Here is a 26,716-nt window from a genome sequence, read left to right as displayed (position 1 = left end):
ATAAGAGGAAAAAACATTTTGTAAGACAGAAGGAACTAAATCTACCCGTCTAAATCTGAGGTAAAGAAGACATACTTGAATTGTAAGATCACAAAGACAAGGGAAGATACTAATTAGAATGTTTTCTTGTCAAAATAAATATGATGTGTTATTCTGCAAGAAAAAACTGAATTAGCTGTCTTGTCAGGATCTCTTCGCAACTTATATATTAATAAATAGACAAACTCATAATATTCAATGTTCTAATATTAATACATGGCATGGAATCTGTTTAAACAAAAAATTATATTCTATGTAAAAACATTTGTGAATACTTTTTGAAAATGTTTCTATTAAAATATCGTTAATAAATATGCAAACAACTGATGTCAAATGATAATGGGTGTGTCCTGTTTGGGCCATGTGGCTGCATGATTTAGAATCACTGGGTCACAAGAGTAGGAGACTATTGAAAAACGTCTATATTTATGAATAAAAGATCTGTAATGGAAAATTCCACTGATCAATGTCTTAATACTGTGATGAATGTCTTACTGCTGTTTTGACTGTTTTCTGTGCACTTAGCGGATGCAACCTCAAAGTTCCTGCCCTTACTTGGTAATTTCACCTCCTATTGACCTGCATCTGTGCAACTGGGTGCTGGGGTTGATTCCTCTTTCTGTAGCAAGTGATGCCAGACAGCAGACGTTTCCTGTCTGTTTTCTGTTTTGTTTCCTGTTTATCACATTGTATAAAAACCTTCCTTTTTAACTACTTGTGGTTGCACTCTGAGCCATGTTGCTGTCTGTGTAACCCTCTGCAGAGCTAATAATTAAAACTCAAAGAAAACTCCGTTCTGAGAAACTCTTTATTTCACATCTCGAGATAAATTTCCAGTACAGATCTTTAATGAATAAAGTAGAAGGTCATCTGACTCTTATATTGCAGCATGAGCAAGTAGCCATTCCACAAGTTTGTCTTTAGTCTCAGCATCAGGTTAAGTATGAGCAGTGTAAGAGATGACTAGACATCAGTGACCAACTTTAATAAGTACATTATTACACTGATTTGTGTGTATGTGTGTGTATGTGTGTGTACTGGGGTGGTGTTTTTTATCTGAAGCATTTTGTGTTACAGTTTGTTTGTATGAAAGGTGCTATATAAATAAAGTTTGATTAATTGATTGATTGCTTGACTTGAACTTGAACATTTACTTTGAATGAATGATGTGGAAATTTCATATAGTTGGTTAAATGTTTCACTACTGTCTTTAAGACAAATGCCTTTGCTACTTACAGAAATATTGAGTCACTGTGAGAAATGCAAACATTTGTTTTTATTATTGTTTAATTGACCACCATCATCAAACAATATCTTTCAATACATGCTAAACATTAATTGGGCATAACTGTATGAATTGTCAAGTTGAAAGCAATATCACTTGAGAATAACTTGTGTATATTTCATAGGAACTAAAATTCCTTTAAACTAATATTTATTGGCAATGTACAAAAAGTAAATTTTTTTACACGGACATGGTTAGCCTTGATGAAGAAATCCATGATTCACTGACTGGATCGCATTGGCCAGTTGTTGAAAGACTTCCAACGGAAGGGTAAGGGAATTTCAATTTCAGTCTTTTTACTGGTCACTCTAATGTATGGTGCTGTGCTCTGTGATGCCCTTCTCATTAGGTCTACACCCTCATTAAGTCCTCCAAAGAGATGTGACTGCAAAATAGAGATAAACTCCTTGGTATTGTTATTTGCACTTTCCATATTTAAAGCATTATAAGCCTCTTGAATCTTTTGTTTGGTAAGGTCTTTGTAGTCACCCATCTGTCTCTTTGCCTTCTCCATGTGGTGTTTTGAAGATTTCAGAACCTCTCCATAGACCGCATCAACTTGAGAAGCAATTTCAAACTTGTCTTCTTTCAGGTAGGTAATGAAATTCATAGTTTTTTCAACAATCACTTGAAATAGGCTAGTAACTGTTTCATGAAGCAAACTGAACCCCCTACGCAGTGACTCTCTTAGCTGATCATATGCAGATCTGGTAGTAAACTCCAGTTTTTCTATGATCTCCTTTCCATTGACAATAACCTTGGTTCCAGGTATGGTGAACTCAATCCCCCTGATGAATCTAGAAACCTTCTCCATGAGGTGGGCAAACCTTTCGATTGCTCTGTCAGTGGCTCTTGATACAGACCGATGAGCGTGATCAAACATGTCTAATGTCGAGAACTTCTCTTCAGATCCAGGCACTGTAAACTTTGTGGCGTTCAACAACTCTTTGACTTCAATTAGCAAGGCCATTATATGTCTATCAACGCGTTTCAACACTTGTTTAGCCTCGTGAGGTAGTTTGTCTAAAACAACCTTCACATTTATTGACTCCCCAAGGTGTTGGACTGAACTCTGCAGTGAGTTAAGAGACATAGGGACCTCATTATAGGCTCTCTCAATGGCATTGGAAACTGTGTTTTTTAGCTTCATGCTGCCTCGGTTGAGGTCAAAGCCAAAGTGGGAAGTGTGATACTTGTTAATGAATTTGAGTACAGCATTGTTCATAGCAGGAATCCTGTCCTTGGTCCCCTCAATAGCATCGTGGAGGAAATCCAGATTCCATGACATCTGTAAGATTAACTTCTGAGAATTTCTCAATGTGGCTTTGGCAGTGAAAACATCAGTATCCTTCTCAGGAGTAGACTGAAGTTGAAGGGGAAAATGAGAAGAATTGCAATTAAAGGTTGCACAGCATATACCATGATCCATCTGTAAATTTAAAACAATTTTGTTTTTTGACAACAATATGCAAATTAAAGATTTACCAGGTAGCGACTGAACAGTTTTCCATGCAGTTGTGATGGAGACTTTCGCTGAAATTGCAATCCAAGGAAGCCAGATGATGAAGAAGACATGGATGCAGTGATGCCATCTTTGCTGGAAGCAAAGCGGAAGCTCACATCACTAAATGTTCGGCTGGTGATGTCCACATTAAGAGTATGACGATACTCCCTGTAAAACAGGAAAAGGGTTAAGGGAGTATTTCCTAGAGTGCATTTATTTCACACAAACACTTATGAGAAGTGCTGAAATATGCAGAAAAAGAAAAAAAAATTCTTACATTGAATCAGGCAGAGGGGTTTGGCGTTTCATTCTGAAACAAAAAACAGCTATATTTATAATACAATTAATCAAGATTTATCTTGTTCAACCAAGGGCAGCAGCATTACATATAAGTTCATAACACCAACCAGACTGCTTCAGTATGTCATGGTAGCCTTTTTGAGATTGGATATCTAAACATTCTGGTAAAGAAACATGAAGTAACTAAATGGAAATTGGTTCTTAGAATACTGTCTTATACTATATCTCTTTGGAATTTGAGTTGTATGAAAGCCAAGATTTAGCTTTAAAAAAAAACTATTACTTCATTTATTCCACCTATCTTCTCATTTTTACTGTTACAGAGATTAAGTGGTGAAAATATGTCTAGATTTCAAAATCAATTCTACACCCAAGAAGCAGAAAATATACTGTATACACTTACCTCAGGTTGTGTGCCAAAACATGTTGCCAGTTAACATTTACATCATTGTGGATTAAGTTCCCTTTCCCATTTACATCGATTCCTCCATTATCAAATCCAAGGTTTGCAGTGGCTAAGGAGACATCCAGAAAATACGATCTATTTATATTTTGCAATATCGTAATTCAGACAAAATGTTCGAATAGAGTGTGATCTAGTCTTACCAGAAAAGTCATATTCCAAGAAGATCATTGTAGAAGTGCATAAGGAAGTCAGTGAAGTTGCAAGGCTAGAGTCCTTTTTCTCCAGATTGGCAGTTGTTGATACATTATAGACAGGGGAGGAAATCTTCAGAGTGGCACTAAGAGCCCCAAAAGCTGGGATAAACACACTTGCTGGCAAATGTAGGGCAATTTCAGGAATTTCAATTCTTTGCTCTGGAATTGTAATTGTTGGAAGTTCAAAGTTTGAAATCTGGCGTGTAACCTCATCGAGACTGATGGTATGCTCTCCAAAGCTAAAAGATTTTGGAAGTGTGAAAGATGAGACTGTGATTTCATACTTTGGCATCTTGAATGAAAGGAATGACATTTTCCCTTGTAGATACTCAATATTAAAATCGTAACTGGGCACTGACATTATTGGCAAACCAGGAAGCATGATTTCAAAGGCTGGGGTGGTAATTTCCTTTGGAATGTTCAGGTTCTTTGGATCAATTGTAAATGGTTCCACGTGTAAATTGGTGAATGGCAAATCAAAGGGTGGAATTGAGATCACAGGTGGAAGACTTAGATGATCAGGAACATCAGAGGTTTCAAATCGCATATCTATGTTCTTAATGGAGTGTGAAATTTGTTCTCCCCAAGCTGGTAAAGGAATGCGAATTTCAGGAATGCTAAAAGTGATTCCATTTTCAAATAGTTTAAATGGTATTGCATACTCCTGGCCTTCCGGGGACTTTGTATACACAAAGCCATACGATATGTTAAGGAATTGTAAGCTGTCCATAGTTGTGACCTTGTCAAGTTGTAGCACATCCCAGAGGGTCCTCTGATAAACAGGTAGCTTAACTGCCTTCAAGAAAGCTAGGTGGCCTTCCACTGATTCAGTCAAATCCATGCGTACCTGAGATTCATCGTTCGACATGAATAAATCACAAGCATGGGTAAGAGATGTCAGTTGTTCCTTACCACTCCAGGCAAGGGACTGCTTCTCTGAGCTGATGGCCAGGTTGATGCTCTGAATCAGTCCAACATCACCCAAACTACTTGGCTGACTTGAATCAATGTTAAACATAGCCTTGAGGTTTGTTAAAGGAACAAATTCTAATTCTCCTTTGACAATGTGCCGTCCATTTGTGTTGAAAGATGCTGATTTAACATTGTTATTGCACATGTAATCCATTGTTGCAAACATTCCCTGGGAGGAAACCTCAAGTGCAAAGTTCTTGTTCAAGTCGAACTGGAAGATGTTATTGTTTGAGCTTCGTTTTTGCTTCTCTTGTTTGTTAATGTTTGAGTTTAAGGTTGTCCGGACAGTTGAACGCAGGCGGTTGGCATTAAGGTAGAAACTGGCCTCATTCTCTAGGTCTCCAGCAAAATTACAACTTCCCATTGTTGTTATGTCGGACTTCCCTTGGGTAGACATCTCCAGTGAAACATAGGAAGAAAGTGCCTCCAGTGCCCAGTTTATATCAAGGTTTCCTTTGCCTACGGATTCAAGCAGTGGAATATTAAACATGTATTTGAGTTTTTTCTTGGAGGCAACAGTTGGCTTGCTATTGGTATTTCCGATGAGTTCTTGGCTGACTTCTAAATTGAGGAAGGGTAGATTGATTTTTGCATTGTTAGCTAAAGAAGCTTCCATGCTCCTTTTTGTTAAACTAACGGCACATTCATGGTTTGCTTCCACATTGTTGTGCTCAATGGATATAGTGCTAGCAAGTTTTATTCCTCTCTTCATTGTCAAACTGGTTGTGCCATCAATTTTTCCATTTAAAACATCAAACACAGATGTTGAGGAAGCACCAAATCGAGCAACAATGTCTGCCTGGTTGTAAAGGCCAGCATTAGCACTCAGGGTAATCACTGTGGATTTGAAGGAGAAATCACAAGTTATGTTACCCATGGCTGGAATCACAATGTTGTTCTGAATGGCTGGTAGTGTCAATGTGGGCAGCTTTATTTCACTTAGAGTTTCTGGAATATGGATGACAGGTATCTCCAAAGATGGTAGCACAAGGGTATAAGATGGTACAGAGAAACCCAGTGCTGGAAATTTGAAGCTTGGTGTACTGACCTCTTTAGGAACAAAGTAGCTAAAAGCCGGCATCTCAGCACTGAATGCAGAAACGTCAATATTTAGTATCGGTATTTTGTATCCAGGAAAAGTGAAGATTCTTGGAGGCAGGCTAGAAGTGTCAATTTTGTGTTTGATATACTGTGACTTTGCCCGATTGTATGAATCTTTTAGAAGCACAATTACTTTGTCTCTCGATTGTTCAAATTGGGCCTGAATGATGTTAGCGTTATCACTGATGACATTGTAGATTGGTTCAAGGTGTAATTCAATGGTGTGCAAATCGGGATTCTTGTGGTAATGAAGCCTCAGGCTCATATCGAATGACTGTTGAGGAGTGGTAAGCAAGGTTTTGAATCCAGCCTGTTCCCACAGAGATAGATGTCTGACCTCAGGGGTTTTAATTTCAAGATAAGGGACCACTATTTCTGGGATAGAGAGAGGAACAGTCAGAAAGTCCAGATTAGCCTCTGCAGTAGCTGATGAGTAAAAGAAGATGTCTACATCATTGTTTTCTGCTGTGAAGTTGTGATTGTACTTGTACTGGTTGAATCTTGCCAGGGCAAACCAACAAGAACGCTGCTTGTCAGCATTTACTATGACTCCATAGTCATGCTGGAGATCCACTTTACCAGTGAGTTTTAAGGGGAGGGACATTCTTGAGTTTACTTTATTCTTAATATCAAGCACAATCTCAAATGGATGTGCCAAAAAGTCCAACGAGTTGGACATGGATCCAATCAGACTCCCAGTGAATTCTGCATCATGAGAGGCAGTCAGTGCAACTCTCAAGTCACCAATATGTGTCTGTCCATTTAAAACCATAACACTTTTCTTGACAGATGGGACTTCAGTTTCACATCGTGCTTCAACAGTGATATGGCTTAAGATTACTGATTCAGCAGTCAGCGATTGCTTTGATTTCAAAGCCTTACAGTCTGTTTCTCCAGCAAACATTAACTTGGCAGTGCTGAAATTGATGTTTAAATCTATATTGCTTGTGTGTGTGCCTTCATCAGAGTAGTCTTTAATGGACCACTTGCCATTACCAGAAGATTCTCCAGTCACAGTAATTCTGTCAGATTCTATTGCAGCAGCAATATTCTGTTTCAGTGATGCCTGACTTGAAGTTTCAACTGATGGGATGTCCGCATTGTGGTTGTATGTTGTGTCTATGGCTGCATAGATTCCACTCTTCAAAGTAAGTGACATATTGTTGACCAAGTCTGCTGTGTACATTTGGGTTGTGACCTTGGTATTAGTCTTGGCAAACGCCTCAGCAGAAGTGCCTGTAAGTGTTAAGGATCCCTCATGATCAATGGAGAAGGCCATGTGTGTAGCTTTAACTGTTTCTGTGAATAGCAGCTTCTTCATTCTGGGAGCACCCAACTGAGCAGTGGCTTCAAAGTTATATTCAAGGGGCTCAATTGGCGATTTTGCATGAGAGATAATAGTGGCTGTAAACTGTGGGTTTTTTGGTGTGGACGTCGAGTTTTCAATCTTTCCTGTGGTTACAAGAGTATACTGTGGGGAATTCACTCTAAATTCTCCATGGAGTTTACCGAAAATTGGGATACATATGTCACTGGGAACCTCCGGCAATTTGATCTCTGGAATTGTTAGCATTGTGATTTCAAAATCCTTTACATTTAATTTGGGGATGACGATGGCTGGAAATTTTATTTCTGAAAGAGTTATTTCTGAGAATGATAGATCTGGTAGGTCATATAGGTAGAGACATTTTAGGTCACCAAATATTTCCTCAGGGTCAGGCATTTGGATTTCAAATTCTCTGATGTCATCTATGACTGCAACAATCTTTGCTTTGATTTCGTTGAAGTCTATGGTAAAGGCAGGGATTGTGTAGGAGTTCAGAATAGTAAACTCAGGGACTGATATTTGAGCCGGGATGTTAATCTCCTGCAGTTTGTTCAGATTGATGATAAATGACGGAATGACAAGGTCAGTGAGAGGTAAAGTAAAGGTGCCAACTTCAATCTCTGCTCTTTTCAGTGCATCCAAAACTCTATCTACAGTTTGCTTTATCTGGGAAATTACCTTATTGTCATTTACCACTTGTCTTATCTTCTCTATCAGCTGGTTAAATTGCACAGTAATGAAGGCAACCATATTGCTGTAGGATTCACTGGCTCTTTGGATGTGAATGTACATTTCATCTCTGACATCCATATCAAGGATTCTTTGTCTCATGTCTTCAAGGATATCCTGCACTTTCATCTTAATGTCATTGTAAAATGTAGTGTCGATCACATTTTTTAGTTTCTTTACAGCTTCTGCAATCTTTGTGTCTTTGAGTTTATCCAAATATGTGAAGAAGGAGCTTTGTATCTCTTTAAAGAAATCCCTAATGGCCTCGATTTTTTGAACTATCTCATATGTTTTTATTTGCTCGTTGATATAGTTTGTTAGGTCAGCAATTTTATTGTTGATCTCATCTACAAATGCACTGTGATCAAATTCCTTCATTGACTTTAGCATTGATGATATTTGTTCATTAAGGGCATCAATGTTTTTCTTAAAGTCAGTTGCTCTAAGCTGGCTCGTCACACTGTGAAGGAATTGCATAGTTTTATCATAAACAAATTCAAAGTTGATAGATTTCAAAGCATGTGCTACAGCCTGAACAGTCTCTTCAATTTTGAACTCCTTGACAAGAATCACCATATGATCCATTAATTCTTTAAGTTTACTGTCAAGATTGTATTTTAAAAGTAGATCCCTAATGTAGGCATACACAGCATTGAGTTTGTTGGTGATTTCATATTCATCAATCCAGTTGACGATAACATCATTCATAGATTCAATCACTTTTGCTATTTCCGAAGAGGGGATTTTATATGATAGCTCCTCAAAATACACGGCCAAATTGATTGAGAGAAGGTAGTCATTTACATCTTGGAAAAACATGTTGATGTCAAACTTCTCAATTGCCTGTTTTAGTTCAGACAGTTTATCTTTTAATATTTCTACTATTCTATATTTAGAATCAAGCTTCTGCAGCCATGCAGCACTGGTTTCTGTGAGCTTCTGTAAATTAATCTGTCGGATAATGTCCTCAATGGCATGAAGTGTTTTGATAAGCGATGACTTGATTTCATACTTCTCATCAAAGGCTTGAAGCTGATTTCCAATCTTTGAGAGAACATTGGTTATCTTGGCAGAAAGATGTCCTTCCTTGAGATAGTTTTTTACTGTAAGGATGAGCTCTCTAATTTTAGTGGCACTGTCCATCACTGTGTTTTCCAAGTTCTTTTTCAAATTGTTCATCACAAGCTCCAAGTCATCAATTGTTATTGCAAATTCCGTGATAAAAAAATCTAGTTTTGCTTTTACTTGATTCACTTTGTTCTCTAATTCAATCTTTTTTATGAAGTCACTCACTTGCATTGGTAGTACATCTAACTTGGCTCTAAAGTCAGTCACTAGCTGATTAATATTTAAATTGTTGATGAAATGTTGAAGAGATTCTAACGCTTGTACAAGTGTGTTCTTGAGTCTCTCAAAAGCAGCAGGAATGTTCTCAATGAACGGGATATCAATGATATGACAGTCACTGTTCTTGTCATACTTGAGGAAACCAGCCACATTGAACTCTTCTGCTTCTGGTTGTGATCTCTGGTCTTTGCTCAGTTTGCTGAAAATGTCTGTTAATATTGCTCCTGAAAACTCAAAACCAATATTCTCAGGATTATTGTAAGTAGTGATGTCCTGGTTGTATGCATGGTTGTTCAGTTTAGATTTTACTTTCCAGGTCATATATTGGTTATTCGGTGCCAAGAGGCCATCAAATTTGTTGTCTAAATTAGTAGAAGACTCTCCGCTTGGAAGGAAATGTGTGCTTGACACCCGGCTGTCATGTGAGTATGCAAGAGCCAAGGGCTCAGCTTTCACTAACAACTTGCTGTATAGTTGTCCGGTGTGCTCTGCATATAGATTAATTTCTCCATCACTATTGACCAGAGCATCAATAGTGACACTGAAAGGCACTACCATGGTGCGAATGGTGCTGTCCAAACGTAGTGGCTTTGAATTTATTCTTGCTTCACATTTTGACTTTGAGGAAAGTCCAGCAAACTCAAGTTCACAGTTGTGACTTAGCTGGGCATCCATTATATCTCCAGACATGCTGGATTTCATTGTACCAACCATATCTTCATAGGTCAGTACATAGGAATGTTTAATGTTGTGTTCTTCTCTATATGCTCCCATTATAGTGCCACTGAGATCCAACTTAATTGGCTCAAGCTTCATGTGGCCTTCATTTTTCAAACTGACATCATAAAATCTGAGGTCATTTGTCATATCAACTGATGCAACAAATGGCTTCATATCAAGATTGGTATCTTGCTTGTAGTAAACATCTTCACAGATGATGTTGTTAGTCTTTGAGGTAAGAGCTAGGGTCCACAGAGTGAGAGTCAGTGTTTGGCTATTTTCTGTTTTCATCTGCTTCAATGTTCCCATGGTATTGCTCGCAAAATTCAGAGCTCGATGGTTGAGTACAATATCCATGTTGTTTCTTGTGGCTGCATCATATGCATTGCCCTTGAGTATGCCATGCAAAGAGGCCTCCACACCTGTGACTTTACCCTCGATATTCAGTTCTCCGCGGCTCTCCTCAGCCATTGCTTTGGTCCAGGAGGACAGGGAGGCACCATTGTTGTCTATGGCACCATTGAAAATATTCTCTATGGTCACAGGGCTACATTGAATGCCGTTAGTTCCACTTGTGGTCAGACCATTTCTTCCAAACATAACAGAAGCTTTGTGCAATCCACGACCTGTGGCAAATGTGAGGGAACCTTCAGAGTTCACCTCAAGTCCATTCAAATCCACGGATCCTGTTATAAGTGAGTATGCCCTATTTGTTTCATCATCTGCCTGTGACTCAATTCGGAGGATGGCCAAGTGATCAGACACACCAAGTTCAATTTTGTTACCGACAGATTTTTCCATGACTGTGGCAATAGCATTGCATTTTAGGGTTAGTTGTGCATCCTTATACTTGAGCTCTGCTACATGCTTGAGGGTGTCCTTCTGGGCATTGGTTTTAGACACAATATTTAACTCAGAGTTTGCATAGACTCCATGGATTCTGTTGTGAATTTGTATGAATGGCGAGTCAAAGTGCAGGGTGGACTCTCCTCTTCCCTCTCTATCTTTTGGACGCAGATTGTAGCTGTTTGTGTAGGAGGAGTTTGTGTAGAATGAACCTATTCTAAGCAATCCATCCAGGGTGCCATCTCCTGAGACTTCATCTGAATCTAGAGTGGAAGTTGACTGGGCAGAGTAATAGAGAGAGGCCTGCAAGCCCACTGGACTAGAGGCTTCCATCTTATAGTTAGCTTTCGCCTTCAATTTGTCTGTAATCCTTAAGGTTTCTAAGACACTGAAGCTTGTGTCAATGAGGCTATGGCTGAAGGAAGTATTTAGAAGATACTTGAGATAGTCATTAGCTCTTCCAGACGTCATCCCAGTTCCTTGACACAAACAAAAATTTATTATATTACTATCATTATCTGTAACTACACAGGAAAAGATCTAGAATATGCTCTGAACAGATGGTTTCTGTTATGTTAAGCATTAGTTCATGCACATTTTAACACATCTTGCAGGAACCCCTGCAATGTGCGTCAGATGGATATCCAGATAGAACAAACTAAATTTCATGAAAACTACACAAAGACATCTTAGTCTTAACCATTTCTATGTGAATACAGCAAAATCCTACAGCAACATTTTTTTTATTATGAATAATCTACATTTTTTGAAGGTTCTTACCTTCAAGCTTGTATGCCAATAAGTTGATAGGTGATTGAGCCATGGCCTTGCACTGTACTATGTAGCTGGGGAAATCAACAGTGTTGTTGCCCCCAGAGATGGAGCCTTCCCATTGGTAGAAATTGCTGTTGATCTTGGTGGATGCTTCAGCCAGACCAAGAAGGGGTACAGTGAAATCCAAAGAAGCTGGTATAGTAAATGTTGGTAATGGATATGTTTTGGCGGGGATATGTAGGCCTATCTCTTCTAAATCTATGAGGGGAATAGACAAAGTGGTTGGAATGTTAAGTTCCTCTGACTTTTTGCCTCCAAGTGGAAGAGAAAGCGAGATGGCCAGCTTATCCTTGTTGAACTGGTAACGGAACAAGCTGTCACTGTTAAGGTGAAAAAAAAGAAATGGGGGTTAAGGCCATATTTATTTGAAAGCAATTATTTTTTTCAAACTCTAGATTAAATACTTACGAGTGTAGAAACAGTTTCTCAGGCACAGCAGGCAAGGTGAGATCTGAGATGCTTCTTTTACTTCGTAGGTTTGCATCGTAAGGATTGCGTGCTGTTAATTTGTCCAGCCATATGTTACCTGCCTTCAGAGTGACATGAAGATCAATTAAATCTCCCTTTAAACAAAAAGTACAATGCTTCTGTAAAGCACTCAAATTACACATAGTGACAGAGAGAGAGAGAGAATCATGATGATTCTTTGTCGAATAGCTTTATACTCGCCAATCAATATGGATTTGGATTGGATAGGATCTCTACATTTTCCAAAACTTGGACTCATTACCAGTAAGTTATGGCCATTCAAATTCGATGCGTTACTTTTGCAACACCTGAACGCAGAATCGCAGTTTTTGTAAATTTACTGAGTTTGCATGTGCATCTTTCATCTCAGTCTGGTAGCAACTGCCCAATGTTTTAAATATGGCGATTTATGTCACAGACCTTTTTCCTGGATAAAGCTTTGTACCTAACTTCCTAACTCCACCAATTTTACAGGGGAGATGCATGTTCTCAATATGTCACTGAATCAGAATTGATAGGGGCCAAGACCACACATTTGCAATGATGACTGGGTGGAGTTAAAAAGAAGCAAGCTAACCAATCTAACCCAATGCTACATTCACTGGAACTTGTATAAAATACAAATCTCTAACTTAATTGTCGATAATCAGGTTACTGAGTGGTACTGTAGGTGTCAGGGTTTCAGGAAGAACAATATAGTGTCAAATGTCAAAGCACCTACCTCAATTCCTTTGTTGACTATGTGACGAAGTTTCATATCAGACTTTGCCACTTTCTGGTCCAGGACATCATCAATGAGCTGCTGCAGCTGCTCATGATAATTTGTTAAATCTGGGATCAATTTGTGAATATCTGAATTCGCGTTGGATTTCAGCTCAACTTCAAACCTGTCATCATCTGTAAAGAAAAAGTCAAAACGCATGCAAACACTTAATAGAATGACTATTCTTAATCTGAGTTATTTCTTGAAGATCCGACTGAATAGCTGTAAGTTACCATATCTGAGTAAAGCTCTCTGTTGGTAGGATGTCTCAGGGAGGGTGATGATTGTCTCTAAGTCCATGAGCACATCCTCATCCCTCTTTAGGGTTGCAGTGACAGACGCATCTGTCTTCAGAGAGGGGATGACCATCTGGAGTTGCAGCATGGCATCCTTCATCATGTCAAGCCTAAATTTTAGTAAAGGACATGTATGTTGATAAGACACAACTCAATTAGTTAATTGTTTGCATTTCCTGGGATGTTTCTCATCCACTCATTCCCTGTCAAAAGGGTCATGAAACCAGGCAGCGCAGCTCACAGGCTAGCAATGTCTATCAGGAAAAAGGATGTTTTTAGAACTACAGTACAAACCTTGTACGTCCAACAAGAGTCAGTTGTGGGATGTTCCTGTTTGTGATGTCAATGGTTATACCTCGCATCTTCTTATCCTTAGCATTACTGTCAGTTACCGCCAGCTTGATGCCTGCTTCCACATCATAGTTAGGAATGACGACCTGAGAGGTGAAAATGTTCTTATTGCGGTTGTATTTCAGAGTTGCGGTGGCTTCTGTTGAATCATCACCTAGAAACAGCAGATATTAAACTTATTAGTGTTCATCTTCAGAAACAGTGATCAACTGGAGCCTAAGCTTATTGTGTACATTTATGAATTCTTAACGATTAAAGTTCATGTCTGTGCAAACTTGGGACAGTCAGGCAAAATCCAGGGTTATGTTCAATTGCATTTTTTATACCCATTGTTTTTTTTAATCACAACTGCATATGTTAGCCATGGTGTGATTAGAGTAAAGTAAAGACTATGATTACTAGCTGGCCAACACACATATACATGCAAACAAACATACACGTATTTTATCATGAATGTACCTTCTGCCTTCACGGTTAGCTTCAGAGTGTCCACTTTGTGATGACCCTTTTTACCCTCTCTGAGTGTTTCACCAGTGATGGTGGCCGTGTACTCTGAAATTTCTCCTGTGGGCTGGATTTCCACTGCAAACCTGTGTGAAATTAAATGTTTCAATAAATCTGGCACTCTGGAAAAACCCTGTTGATTCAATAAAGGAGGACTCCATTAGGAACATATAAATATCAAACAATTACAGAGGTACACTATTTATGTATTAGCTACCCAAATATAAAATACAACAATCAGAAATCTTAGATCAGAAAATCACCACCAACTGATGTTCATGTCATATTTTATAATGTAGCTTACATGGTTTCTCCAGTCAGGGGGAAATATGGGGCCTTGTCCATGGAAGCAGCATTAGAGTAACGCATTATTTTGCAGAATTTCAAACCACTGAATAGGAGCTGGCAGTCAGTTGAGTCTGTCCTGTCCTCCACCAGTGATGGCACTATTATTGTTTGACCGGAGGAGACTGACAGCAACTTGTTGCTGTATTTCAACAAGAAAAAGGACAGTTATGAATACTGAGAGAAAACGGTTAAATGGCTTTTGTATCATTTGACACAGGTGGCACTGACCTAATACGAAGCAACTGAATGTTTGACTTAGGAGCAGGTATGGACAGTCTCATCTGGTTTCTGTTCACAATGACCTCAGCATTGATGGAACTCTCATGGTACATATTAGTGTGCATCTCAAGCCCAGCCTCCACATAGTCTGGAATGTGCACACCCATTTGTGTGATAAATTCTAGCCCAAGTGATGGCATGAAGGACAATCCAGTCTGCAAGGAGAAGAATACAACATAATAGCTGTAAACAATGACCCAGTTTCATTTAGATAAAATTATAATTCTATTTTTCCATGTAGGCTACAATGTAGAGCCTAACTTACCTTCCCGCTACGACCCGAGTGAACCAGACCTCCTTTGGCACCAGGTGCAAACACACCAGCCAATGAGAACTTCAGAGGGAAGCCAGAGGCAGTAGGTAGAGAGAAAGCGTTCTCCATGAAGATATAGTGGGCAAAGACTTCATTGTCAGTGCTGGAAACCAACGATGAAAGGAACTGTTGGAAAGAAAACAAATAGTTGCTATGAATACATCACTTTCAGTTGAGTATTTCACCATAAGTACTGACATCATTGAAGTGCTCAATCAAATATGTAAATGACTCAGAATAAGGCAAAAAAGAAAACTATTCCATGTAAAAGGTTGCTGTGAGACATAATTAACATTATAACTGTGATTTTTGGATATAAATATATCCTTCATCACACTGCCTAGCATTGTTATGATGATCACATTAGCATGTTGACGTTAGCATCCAGCTGAAAGTACTACTATGCCTACATATAGCACCACAGATCTGCTAGCATGGCTACCAACTCTTTGGCTCAGACCTGGTATCAACGTCTGTCTGAGGTGATTCAAATCACAAGTAGACAGCTCTATTGTTGAATCAAATCACTACATTAATTGAACTGAAAATACTTTCAAACTCAATGTTTCACAAATCTATTTCTGGCCACTGCTATAATATTAATATTAGCCCCCCCACAAACGAGACATTATTATTATTTCAGTGTAGACCTGGGAAATGAGATCCAATCACAAGTGGTCACTCCAGACGCATGTGGAGATGCATTCTAATGACAGGTGTGAATTGTTGTACTGCGACCTGTACATTGTGATCGGATCACTACAGGTTGATGTTGATACAAGATCTGGGCAAGGCCTTAGTTCAACATTGAGCTGTCAACCTTGTGAACTCTTGTTTTTAGTCATATAGCCAAGGGAACAACATTTTTAGGTTTATGTTGATAAACAATTGGCCTTGATACTTTTTATGAATTCACTAATTTCTTCTGGACAAAAAAGACAGTTTAAAGAGACAAAGTTCATGTCAGCAAACAACAGATCTAACCTTGGCTGGTAGAACCCTGAAGAAAACCTGGTAGTACATGTTTAGAGTTTCAACCATCTTTCTCATTTCACTGGACTTCAAGTATCCTATCTCATTTCCCAGAAGCCGGAGATAGGTGATGGCCTCCGGTGCTTGAGAGAAACGGACGTCATCCATGAGCTTCTGGAGGCTGTTTGTGATATCTTTCAGAAGATCCTGTGGGACCTAAAGACATCTATGTTTTAGCTTGTATCCATGCAAAAGCAATGAAGCTGCCACACCGGTCAGACATAACAGTATTTCCATGTTACTTCATAACAGCTTTCATGTTCAGTAGTAAATGTTCAAGTTGAGACAATGTTTTATTCATGTTGTAGTATAGAAAAGCACAATATGTAAGGTCTGTTCAAAAATCATCTCACCTGTCTTTTCATTCTATTTCTGTCTGGGGCGATTCTGTCCAAAATAGGTCTGAGCACCTGGGCTTTGTCCTCGGCCCAGTACATGACTTTGGAGAGGGAGTCAGGGAAGAAACCCTTCTCTCCAAAAAGAGCATCAATTGTTGGTTCAAATCCTGTTCCCTCAACACCAACCTTGATGGGGTGGATTGTGAATAGAATAGATTGTTTGAAAAATCTTTGCAAAGCTCATGTGAATGATTCCACTACATATAACAATGTGTTCTTGAAAACATACCTCAAAGATGTCATAGTTGTAGTCAAAAACCCTAAGTGTGGTTTCCAGCATCACCTCCTTCGGTAAAGTGTCCCTGCTATCGAAGATGATGTTGGTGTGTGCTGAGCCCAGGCGGGAGTCTATTTTGTAGTTGTGTGACATGCCATCAAAAACCTTGTTTAGAGGTGATGGATGGTCTGTCAAGGCCAACTCAATGTATTCCCTGTGTCTTTTGGAAGGAGCATAAAGAGGACTTCAGATGGCTCAGGGCAAAACAGCAATAATACTATTTTCTTTCTCAAATCAAAAACTCCTTGGAAGCAGGATCATTTTCCATTTTCACTTTTGTTTTTTACATATTAGACTTCAGTTTAAATCCCTAAAAGTAAAGGGAAATATTGTACAAAGGATATTATCTTCATATCTGTAATAACTGACATTTGGCCGTTGGATTGTAGCAGAAACCGACATTGCTAACACATGATCAACTTTAAGTTGCTATGGGATGTCATCAGAAACACTGCAATATTAGGTTTCACTTGTCGTACTGAGCAATTTCTATTATTTTACCATACACGTAAGCATGAAGCATGCCAAGAATCCATGGATAACCTCTTTATGTGGACTGTAAACTACTTATTTATTGTACATGTTCATTGTAATATTATATTGCTGTTGGCTGATTACTCACTGATACATCTGTGGCTCATCAGAGTTGCGGATGTTGTTCAGGTGAGAGACCAGGAAGCTCTTGAGCTGCTCGTCATTCACGTTCTCCAAATTGTGCACAATGTCTTTAATAAGGGCTTGATGTGGGCTCTTCATCAAAATCAGGTAAGCTGCAATACGTTTTTCAACGGAGCTCTGCGTGTCCTGATAAACCTCCATGGCAATGCTCCTGACCTGTAGTTGACCAAATGATAAATGACTGAATGTTTGTGCAGTAGTGTTCACAATATTCCATTTTCCGTTATTAACAATTATATTATATTTATTATCATGTCATGTCTTTGGTGCTCTTTACTGCTGTTATCTTTATGTTAATTTGTTCAAATGTCAAACAGCACATGGTGTGTTCATCATCACACTTCCATGCATGTACTAGAAATGTGTGTTACCTCATCATTCATGTCCATCAACCTTAAGGCCTGTATAGCTGCCTTTTGGTTAGATAAAGGAATGTCTGTTTTCTTAGCACATCGCAAAATGGAGGAAATCAAGCTGGGGCTGACAGCTTGCATGGCTTCACCCATGACACCAACGACCTAGAGAAGAAGAAGAAAAAAACCATCTTGGATACTGGGATCTTGAACCAAATTCCACTGACAAGAGTTGACTCACCAGTGAAGACAACACGACTGTATGTGAGATGCTTGCGTGATCATCATTACCTTCAGTACAAGGAAGGACATCTCATCAGGGTCAGTGGGAAATTCAGGGTTATCATCAATGGTTTCTCCTGAGCAGTCATTTAAGAGTGTCTCCATGAACTTTGACACATCTGTGACCACTGGAGTAACCTCTCCTTTATGGAACCTATGGACAAGTAAAAAAACAAGTGACAGCTAATTTTAATTTCCATTCATTCTCAATGCTGATTGGCTTTCACAACATTGGGTCACAAACATTTTAAAGGGTTTACAGGTTTAAATATCTCAACTTTAGGGAGAGAGGTGAATGGTGCGGAATTTAGGCCTTAGCATTGACTTTGTATACAATCTCATCATGTAAAAAGTTTGTTTCGCATTTGGTGTAGGGTAACAGTCACAGATACAGTATGTGAATTTATCAGTGGGGAACCTTCACCTCCCCGTTCACTTCCAATCAGTACGAGAAGGGGGCAGAAAAGCAATTGCTTCCTGTGGTGAAGCAAATAGCAACATTGCTTTGCATGGAGTTAAGCTTTGTTGAACTTTGACCCACAACATCCATTTACTTACTTCTTGACTGTGTTGGCCAGAGCATACATGATTGCCTTGCTCTGTTTATAGTGAGCCATGCTGAGCATATCTCTGACACGTGCTGCATCAGGGTTAGCCTGTAGACTCAGCCCATAGACTAGAGCATCCACCTCTAGTGACACCCCATCAATAGTCCTGATGGCCTGGAGGATGGCACTGGTGCACTCCGGAGTCCCACACTGGAGCAGAGCCTGCCAGGTAAGCCAGCCTGATATATCTAGCATTTCAGAGACTGTCTGGCTCAGGGTCTCATTCCTCAGGACACGCAGGCTGGACACCAGCTTATGGAATAGACTGGGCCTCTTCTCACCCAGGTCTGTGCCTGCTAAATCCACAAGGTCCCGAAGTGTGCTCAGAGCAGTGTCCTTCGTCTGGACTGGAGCTTTATCATCAGGGTCTTCAAAGTGGAGAGGCTTGCTCTGGCTAGGGTTCACATCTGTGTACACACATAGTTATGTTTTCAATCCAGGATGTGGACTAAACCTATACAATCAGGCTGCAGACATGCTTCAAATGATAGCTCACCAAATACTCTGTTGTTGATCCTCTTGGAGCTTTGAAAGGTGACATCCTGGCTCACCACAGATGATATCCCATTGTCCCTGCAAAGCAGATTAGAAGGTAATGCAAAGTGTATATTGATAAACACACACACACACACACACACACACACACACACACACACACACACACACACACACACACACACACACACACACACAAACATGCATTCAAATGATGACTTACTCATAGGAGAAGGGCAGGTAGATGTGTTTTTCTGTGCATGTGGCTTTCAAGACGTGCTTTCCCCTGTTATCAAACTGGTAGTCACAGTCTTGAGTGCTTGTAATTAGCTTTGACATGGGACGATGCTGCGAACAAAAATTAACAATGAGTGTTCATAGTAATGTATACTTTCAATTTGCAGGAATAATTAGACCATTTCATTTCATTTTTGGCAACCTACTGGATCGATCCCAATTTTTTGTAAATCATTTTAAATAAAAGTGGTTGTATTGGACAATGGTCATAAAAAAAATAATTTTGATACATCCCATTGAAATAAAAATAATAATAAAATAGGAATATAATATTATTATACTAGATAAAATACTATCAATAGTATTATATCAATAGAAAGAGTCTGATGGTCAAATATTTACATCTGGAATATGGGTCTCAAAGCAATAAATATTGAATAAGGATCAACAGGCAGGTATCATTGTTTCTCTCACCAGTTTTTGCAGCAGGGCCAAGGGGCTGTTGGCTAGTTCCCTGCTGTAGAACTGGTCACACTGAGACAGATCTCTGGACAGTTTCACATCTGTGGGGATATCCTTCCTGCCATTCACCAGGTTATCCGTTAGACAAAGGCCATGCACTGTGCTCTGAAAAAAAAAAAAAAAACAGGGACTTAGCTCATAAATATTAAAAGTATAATACATGCAGGTGTAAGTGTACAGTATTTATTGGCAGGTTGTCGTTTACCATAATTTGGCCTCTGCCATGTTATTTTCCTGTGTATTACCTCTTTTGATTTCTCATATGAATGCTGTATTGATAGCTGTATGCAACAACCCATGTTCATGTGCACACCCTCCTGCTGTAGTTGTGCCTTTTCTTTAATCCTATTTGGGTTGTGTGAGGATACTAACCATGATGCTGCGCTGTCCATCCTCCACAACGGGCACCATGAGTGCAGAGACAATTCCTCTCTTAATGTTGAGGATGTTGACCTGCTCGTCTGTCTTGGGGTAAAGCTGGACAGTGGTGACGTCCTCTACAGTGAACTTCAGAGGGTTCCTGAATGAAGAAAAGACAAACCACAATGTTACATTTTACAGTAAACATGGCCAGCAATTCAACTCAGGAAAGTCTTACACTCTTTTTGTTCTAGTCACTTCAAATATGTTTTGGTAATCTGACAGTGTCCCGTTCCTGAACAGCATGGTGCCAAAGAATTACTGTCAAATAATTATAATATCTCAATGTACATACCAAATGATGTATTAGGAATACATAAAAGATTCTTTATGTATACTCTATCTTAATTCAGAGTCAGGTATTAAAGGGGATCTTTCAAGCCTTAATCTGAGTTTTTAGTAAAAATATTATTCAGTTTCTAGCAAGTATAATCATTGCATATTTAAATAACTGGAAAACACTTTATTTTCTACACTTAACCCTCGTGTTGTTCCTGGGTCGGATTGACCCAGAGTGTGTGTGTGTGTCTGTGTGTGTGAGAGTGTGCGTGCGTGAGTGCGTGCGTGTGATCATACGCAAGCCCTGGCCGGTCAGGGTTAGGGTTAGGGTGACCCACGGATTGTCATTATCCAATTCTCCTGGGGTCATTGAGACCAATGGATTGTCATTCTCGATTATCATGGGAGGGGTCATTTAGACCCCCAGAGAGGGCGCTGTGGTGCTCTGTGGGGTCATTTAGACCCACACCTGATTCCAATTGAAATCAAGGGGGGTACATTAGACCCACATATAAGTCTCAGTGTGCCACTCTCTCACGGACCATGGCACGATGTCACGTCAGGAGCGTTTCACCAGAGAACAGGTTCTCCAACAGCTATTCTCCCAGCAACCATCCTCTGAACCCGAAGAGGACGCGAAAGAGCCAGACCGAGAAGCGGACGGACAAGGAGATGGAGAAGCAGACCGAGAAGCAGACCGAAAAGCAGCCCGAGAAGAAGACAGAGAGGACAGAGAGGACGGAGACGACGGCGACGGCGACGAAGACGAAGACGATGACGGTGACTACGAAGACGACGACGGTGACGAAGACTACGACCCAGTGGGTGATGCTTCTGCAGATTCTTCATCCTTGGAAGAAGAAGAAGGACAAGACCACGGCGACACCACCACCACCACCACCACCGGACTCGTGGAAATAGAGACCTTCCCGTCAAGAAACGGGGAAATAACATGGTCCTCGAGGGCGTACGGCCGAGAGGAGGGCCACTGCTCCTCCTCCTCCTCTTCCTCCTCCTCTGCTGCGGCTCAAAGCGGGGTCCCCCGGGGCCCCACGATCCACGCGACGTCCCGCACCGGTGACCTAGCCTCGACGTTCTGCCTGTTCATCACACCGACGGTAGAGAACATCATCCTGGAGATGACGAATCGGGAGGGTTGTCGAAAATACGGCGACGAATGGAAAGGGATGGACGAGACCGACCTGCGCGCCTACGTAGGGCTGCTGATCTTAGCGGGCGTGTACAGGTCCCGGGGCTAGGCCGCCGCCAGCCTGTGGGACGCCGAGAGCAGCCGGGCGATATTTCGTGCCACAATGCCCCTAAAACTCTTCCACACGTACTCCAGACTGCTGCGCTTCGACGGCCGCGAGACGAGACGCACGAGACGAGCCACGGACAAATTGGCGGCCGTGCGAGAGGTCTGGGACGCGTGGGTGTCGCGGCTACCGCACCTCTACAACCCGGGGCCCGAAGTGACCGTGGACAAGCAACTGGTTCCGTTCAGAGGTTAGTCTTTTATTATTATGTTATGTTATGTTATGTTATGTTATGTTATGTTATGTTATGTAGATAGCGGCTGCTAGTCCTCATCCTCATCTCATCTCCTCTCAGTTTTTCTCCCTAGGCCAGTGTCCGTTCCGTCAGTACATGCCCAGCAAGCCGGCGAAATACGGGATCAAGTCGTGGGTGGCCTGCGATGCGAAATCAAGCTACGCTTGGAAGATGCAAGTGTACACCGGAAAGCCGAGCGGCGGACGCCCAGAACGGAACCAGGGGTTGCGGGTAGTGCTCCATGTAATGGAGGGACTGCACGGTCGTAACGTCACGTGCGACAATTACTTCACCTCCTACGAACTCGCGCGGCAGCTCCTGGAGAGGAAGCTCACCGTGGTCGGCACGGTTCGGAAGAACAAGCCCGAGCTCCCGACCGGGCTGCTCACGGTCAAGGGAAGAGAGGTGTTCTCATCCAAGTTCGCATTCACGCCCACCGCCACTCTGGTGTCCTACATCCCAAAGAAAAACAGGAATGTGGTGCTCATGAGCACATGGCACCCCGAGGCCGACATCAGCGACCGCGAGGACGGGAAACCGGTCATCGTCCTGGACTACAACCGCAACAAAGGTGGCATGGACAACCTAGACAAGGTGATCGGAACGTACAGCTGCAGGAGGATGACCGCGCGCTGGCCCCTGGTCGTCTTTCACAACATTCTCGACGTCTCTTCCTACAACGCCTTCGTGATGTGGAGAGAGATCAACCCAGACTGGATGCCGGGCAAGCGGAACAAGCGGAGGGTGTTCCTCGAGCAGCTGGGAAAGGCTCTCGTGACTCCGTTCATCGCACGAAGGGAGCGCATCCCCCGCACGGACGCGTCTGCCGCGGTTGTGAAGGCTGTAAAAGCCGCCGCCGCTGCCGCCGCACAGAGAGCCCTTGACTACGACGCTCGACCCGAGTGTCCGGCCTCCTCCATAGCCCTAGCAGCAGCCCCGCTCGGGGCGAGTAAGAGGAAGAGGTGTCAGATATGCCCCAGGAAAAAGGACTGTAAAACTCACACCATGTGCCGCGGGTGTAACAAATACATCTGCAAGGGCTGCTCACTTGTCTATTGCCCTACGTGTGCGTCCTAATATGGGGTGGGCTATGTGAGGGGGCCAACAGCCGGGGGAAGCAGGAACAACACAAGGGTTATACTAAATGCATTTTGAAGTTGGTGGGAAATTGTCAAGACACAGAGGGAAACATATATTTGATATTGATATAATTATTCACCAATAGTGTAGTGTAAAGACTCAGATATTTCACTTTAAATAAAAAAAATGGCTTGGAGAACATCAGAAAGCATTGATCAACCCTCTAAAATGGCTTTTGGGACAATGACATTTGGGGAAAACCATTATAAGTTTTGAACAAATGATTGACATGCAATCACATTTTAAGATGCAGATTCATTCATCTTGCAACATTTTAATTCATTAGGAGTTCTGTATGGAAGCCCATTTCCGCCACTGTGATGAAGAAAATACAAATCCTGTATCTCATCATTATGACTTAGTATCTCAAAATTATGACTTAGTATCTCATTATTATGACTCACTATCTCATTATTATGAGATAGTCACTGTGGGCGGGGCGTAACAGATTAGGGAAGCCGTGGTTGAGAGGCTGCTGTCAAGACAACCACCTGTCTCGCAGAAGTGGGCAACTATTCATCGAGGCAAAGACATAACATAATCGATTCATGTTTTCTGCTACGTTCATTGTCTTAGTGATGTGCTGCCGCTGCATAATTATAACCAGCGCTGCTCCAGGATCAGAACAGACGCTCATTAAAGATTCCGATCGTCCTGTATGTGTCGGAGTCTGTTTCTGCCTCACTTCCCCTCTGACGCTCACTTTACACTTTAACAATAAACACCAGACTGATCACAGGTTATTAGGACACGTACAGGACTGACGTTTACTTTGTGTTTGTTTGAGTTCATGAGACGCATGTTTAAACACCGTGTGCATGCATTCCCCTGCTTCACACAACACAAGACGTAACGTGACGTGCACAGTCAGGACATCAGGGTTAAAGTGACGGAACGATCCGGAGTCATGATCCGTCATCATCGATTAATAACTAAAAAATACCTGTGATTATCAGTTTGTGTGAAGAGGGACAGAGACGAGCATACACACACACACACACACACACACACATACACACACACACACACACACACACACACAAACGCAGACAGACCCTGCAGTCAGTATCTCATAATAATGAGATACTAAGTCATAATAATGAGATAATAAGTCATAATTATGAGATACTATCTCATAATAATGAGATACGAAGTCATAATAATGAGATAGTAAGATACTTTGTCATAATTATTTTCATCTAATAATAAATCTGATCAAAATTATAGCAAGGCAGTTTGTTCCAAGACTTGGAGGCATGATTTTAAAATGCCTTAGATTTCAATTATAACTTTGTAAATGATAATGCAATCTACCCTGTCAGGCTGAGATACAACATATACAAATTTGCTCTTCTTCTCTTTTTCTTTTTTCATCTCATCACAAAGGAGATGTCACAATAGTGCATGTGTATTAGACCACGTGAAGAATGGCTTGCACTAACTTTTCCATTGCAGCCTTGAAGGCCTCCGAGCCAGGGGCCTGCCTGTAGAATGGCTGACCCTGGGCATCCGTGACAGACACCTCACTGAGAGCACAGTCCCTGGTGTGCATGATGAATCTGCATGCTTGGGGGACTTCGATCTCGACCTAAAGATATGTGACAGCAGACACGGGGTCAGCAGAGAGACAGAGAGGCACCTCAGATAAGAACTTTCTTTTGGGACACATAACAGTCACGTACCTGACAAGCGACTTTGGGGCCGTTCAGGTTGGCAGTGCCCACTACACCATTTCTGCTCTCTGTGGTGTACTGGTACACATATTTCTTGTAGGCCTTGAATCTGGATGCCACTGCAGTAAGATGATTGTATCACATAGTTATACTGACTCTCTGAATGTGTGTCTTTTGTACAATCCTCAAAAGTGCTGATCAACTAATTTTAAGCTAACAGTGGCTTTAAAAGGGAGATCATTGTCCCTATATCAAACCTATAGTGATTACTTTGTTCTGCATTAGACATTTACAGTCAAAGTTCCAAATCATCACCAGGGAGGAAAACCTTTGGACCCAGCAACAGCAGTGAATGACGTAACTGATGCTCTCAACATTTAAAACCTGTTATTGTACTGAATAACAAACAGCACGAAGCAAGAGTTCATCAGTGCCTGCTGCTATCTCCGGAAAACAGGTCATGTGTTTATTAGTTTAGCACTGCAGGTCAGTGTGTCTGTTAGGAACATCATATCACCCACCCCCTCTATCTACCCTATGCACATACACACTCAGCTCACAGAGGTACAAAGAGCATCAAGCCCCTTCTAGGAATTGACATAGTCCAGTGTGTTCGGAAATTTAAATAATTCAAATTAATTTAGGGGGTTGTATTGCTTAAATCTAAATAACCCTAACCCTTTTTATAAACCAAAATAGTACAAAAGTCTAATGAAAACAACTCAATTACGATGTTTAATTTAGATTTTGAGTTAAGTTTTGTTTAAATGACATCTACTTACATAGACATGTTGAAGTTTGTTCATTGATGTCACTGCCTTCCTCTGGAAAACAAAGAGTAAAAGATTGTGTGAATACTAAACATTATGTCACTAAAAACAGTTGATTACAACTCAACTAAGAAATTGTACAATTGGCTTGAAAAGGCGTGGGCAAAAACACACACACACACACACACACACATACACACAATAACTATCTTTAAAAAAAAGATAGTTCTTGATTACATAGTATTAATTAATTAACAGAGAATAGAATAAAATACAGAGTACAAAATAAAAATGCAAGTTAAGTTTAACTGTATCAAATATGTCAAATAAATATAAGAGAACTGGGTGGGTTATTTTCACGATTATTTCCTCGTTTTTTAAAGAGATGGGTACTTCCGTACTTTTATAACACATTAGTTTTTTTTCTGCAATTGAACTGCAAAGGGTAAGCTATTTGATGAACTCAAATACTGTTTCTACACATATTTACACACCATGTATGCTTATTTCACCGTGGAATTTATGTATTCATTTAATCATTTAAAACTCAATTTAAAAAATAAACCCAACATATTTTAATTACCTCAATGCCTGCTGTAAATTCCTCTGCCACATTTTGACTTTTTGTAGGGAGGTATAATGGAAAGCCTTGCACCATCAGATAAAATCTGAATCATAAGTATGTTGGCTGGGAACTATATATATATATATATATATATATATATATATATATATATATATATATATATATATATATATGAATGTGTAACCTGTGTGTTACAAAAAAATTACAAAAAAATAAACATGCTAGCAAGATTTAGCACAAGTCCTAATCCAATATGTTGAATCAAAATAGATAACTACTTACGAGCCAATGTGTAGCTGCTCAACAGCAGTAACAGGCACAGCTTCCTATAACCCATCATGGGCTATAATAAAGAGTTTGCTCTGTGTTCTTTAACTCTTCTGTCTTGACTAATACAGCAACACTTCTACCCCAATCATTTATAAAGCC

At 40.6% G+C, this 26,716-nt stretch overlaps 2 protein-coding genes across 2 annotated transcripts in view; one reads left to right on the top strand and one right to left on the bottom strand.

The window, feature by feature from the left end:
- Positions 1 to 26,716, top strand: part of LOC117756218 (histone H1-like) — a 266,131-nt gene that overhangs the window by 32,793 nt on the left and 206,622 nt on the right. The gene's annotated exons all lie outside the window — the stretch shown is intronic.
- apoba (apolipoprotein Ba) lies at positions 1,294 to 26,716 on the bottom strand. Its single transcript, XM_034576544.1, has 29 exons — positions 26,570 to 26,716; positions 25,714 to 25,755; positions 24,941 to 25,050; positions 24,701 to 24,846; positions 20,241 to 20,388; positions 19,821 to 19,973; positions 19,333 to 19,457; positions 19,111 to 19,187; positions 18,565 to 19,021; positions 18,016 to 18,160; positions 17,743 to 17,889; positions 17,316 to 17,527; positions 16,646 to 16,853; positions 16,372 to 16,542; positions 15,971 to 16,174; positions 14,939 to 15,112; positions 14,623 to 14,828; positions 14,351 to 14,533; positions 14,002 to 14,132; positions 13,486 to 13,696; positions 13,129 to 13,301; positions 12,854 to 13,029; positions 12,073 to 12,194; positions 11,611 to 11,984; positions 3,735 to 11,309; positions 3,532 to 3,643; positions 3,106 to 3,138; positions 2,810 to 2,996; positions 1,294 to 2,687 (listed from the first exon to the last, which is right to left on the bottom strand). Exons 1-29 carry the CDS (start codon positions 26,625 to 26,627, stop codon positions 1,545 to 1,547), a joined length of 13,203 nt encoding a protein of 4,400 aa, XP_034432435.1. The 5' UTR covers positions 26,628 to 26,716; the 3' UTR covers positions 1,294 to 1,544.

This window comes from Hippoglossus hippoglossus, chromosome 22, assembly GCF_009819705.1.
Source record: "Hippoglossus hippoglossus isolate fHipHip1 chromosome 22, fHipHip1.pri, whole genome shotgun sequence".
Classification (NCBI taxonomy): domain Eukaryota; kingdom Metazoa; phylum Chordata; class Actinopteri; order Pleuronectiformes; family Pleuronectidae; genus Hippoglossus; species Hippoglossus hippoglossus.
The sequence above is the reverse complement of the archived record's forward strand: the minus strand, read 5'-3'. Positions and strand labels throughout refer to the sequence as shown.

Bases quoted from the DNA above. Each gene is read 5' to 3' on its own strand.
- apoba (XM_034576544.1), bottom strand. From the start codon at position 26,627: ATGATGGGTTATAGGAAGCTGTGCCTGTTACTGCTGTTGAGCAGCTAC. The intron at 16,854-17,315 runs GTGAGTAATCAG...TCCTTCCAAAAG, and splicing joins GATGAGCCACAGATGTATCA to ACACAGGGAATACATTGAGT. The intron at 15,113-15,970 runs GTTAGATCTGTT...TCTTTCCAACAG, and splicing joins TCAGGGTTCTACCAGCCAAG to TTCCTTTCATCGTTGGTTTC.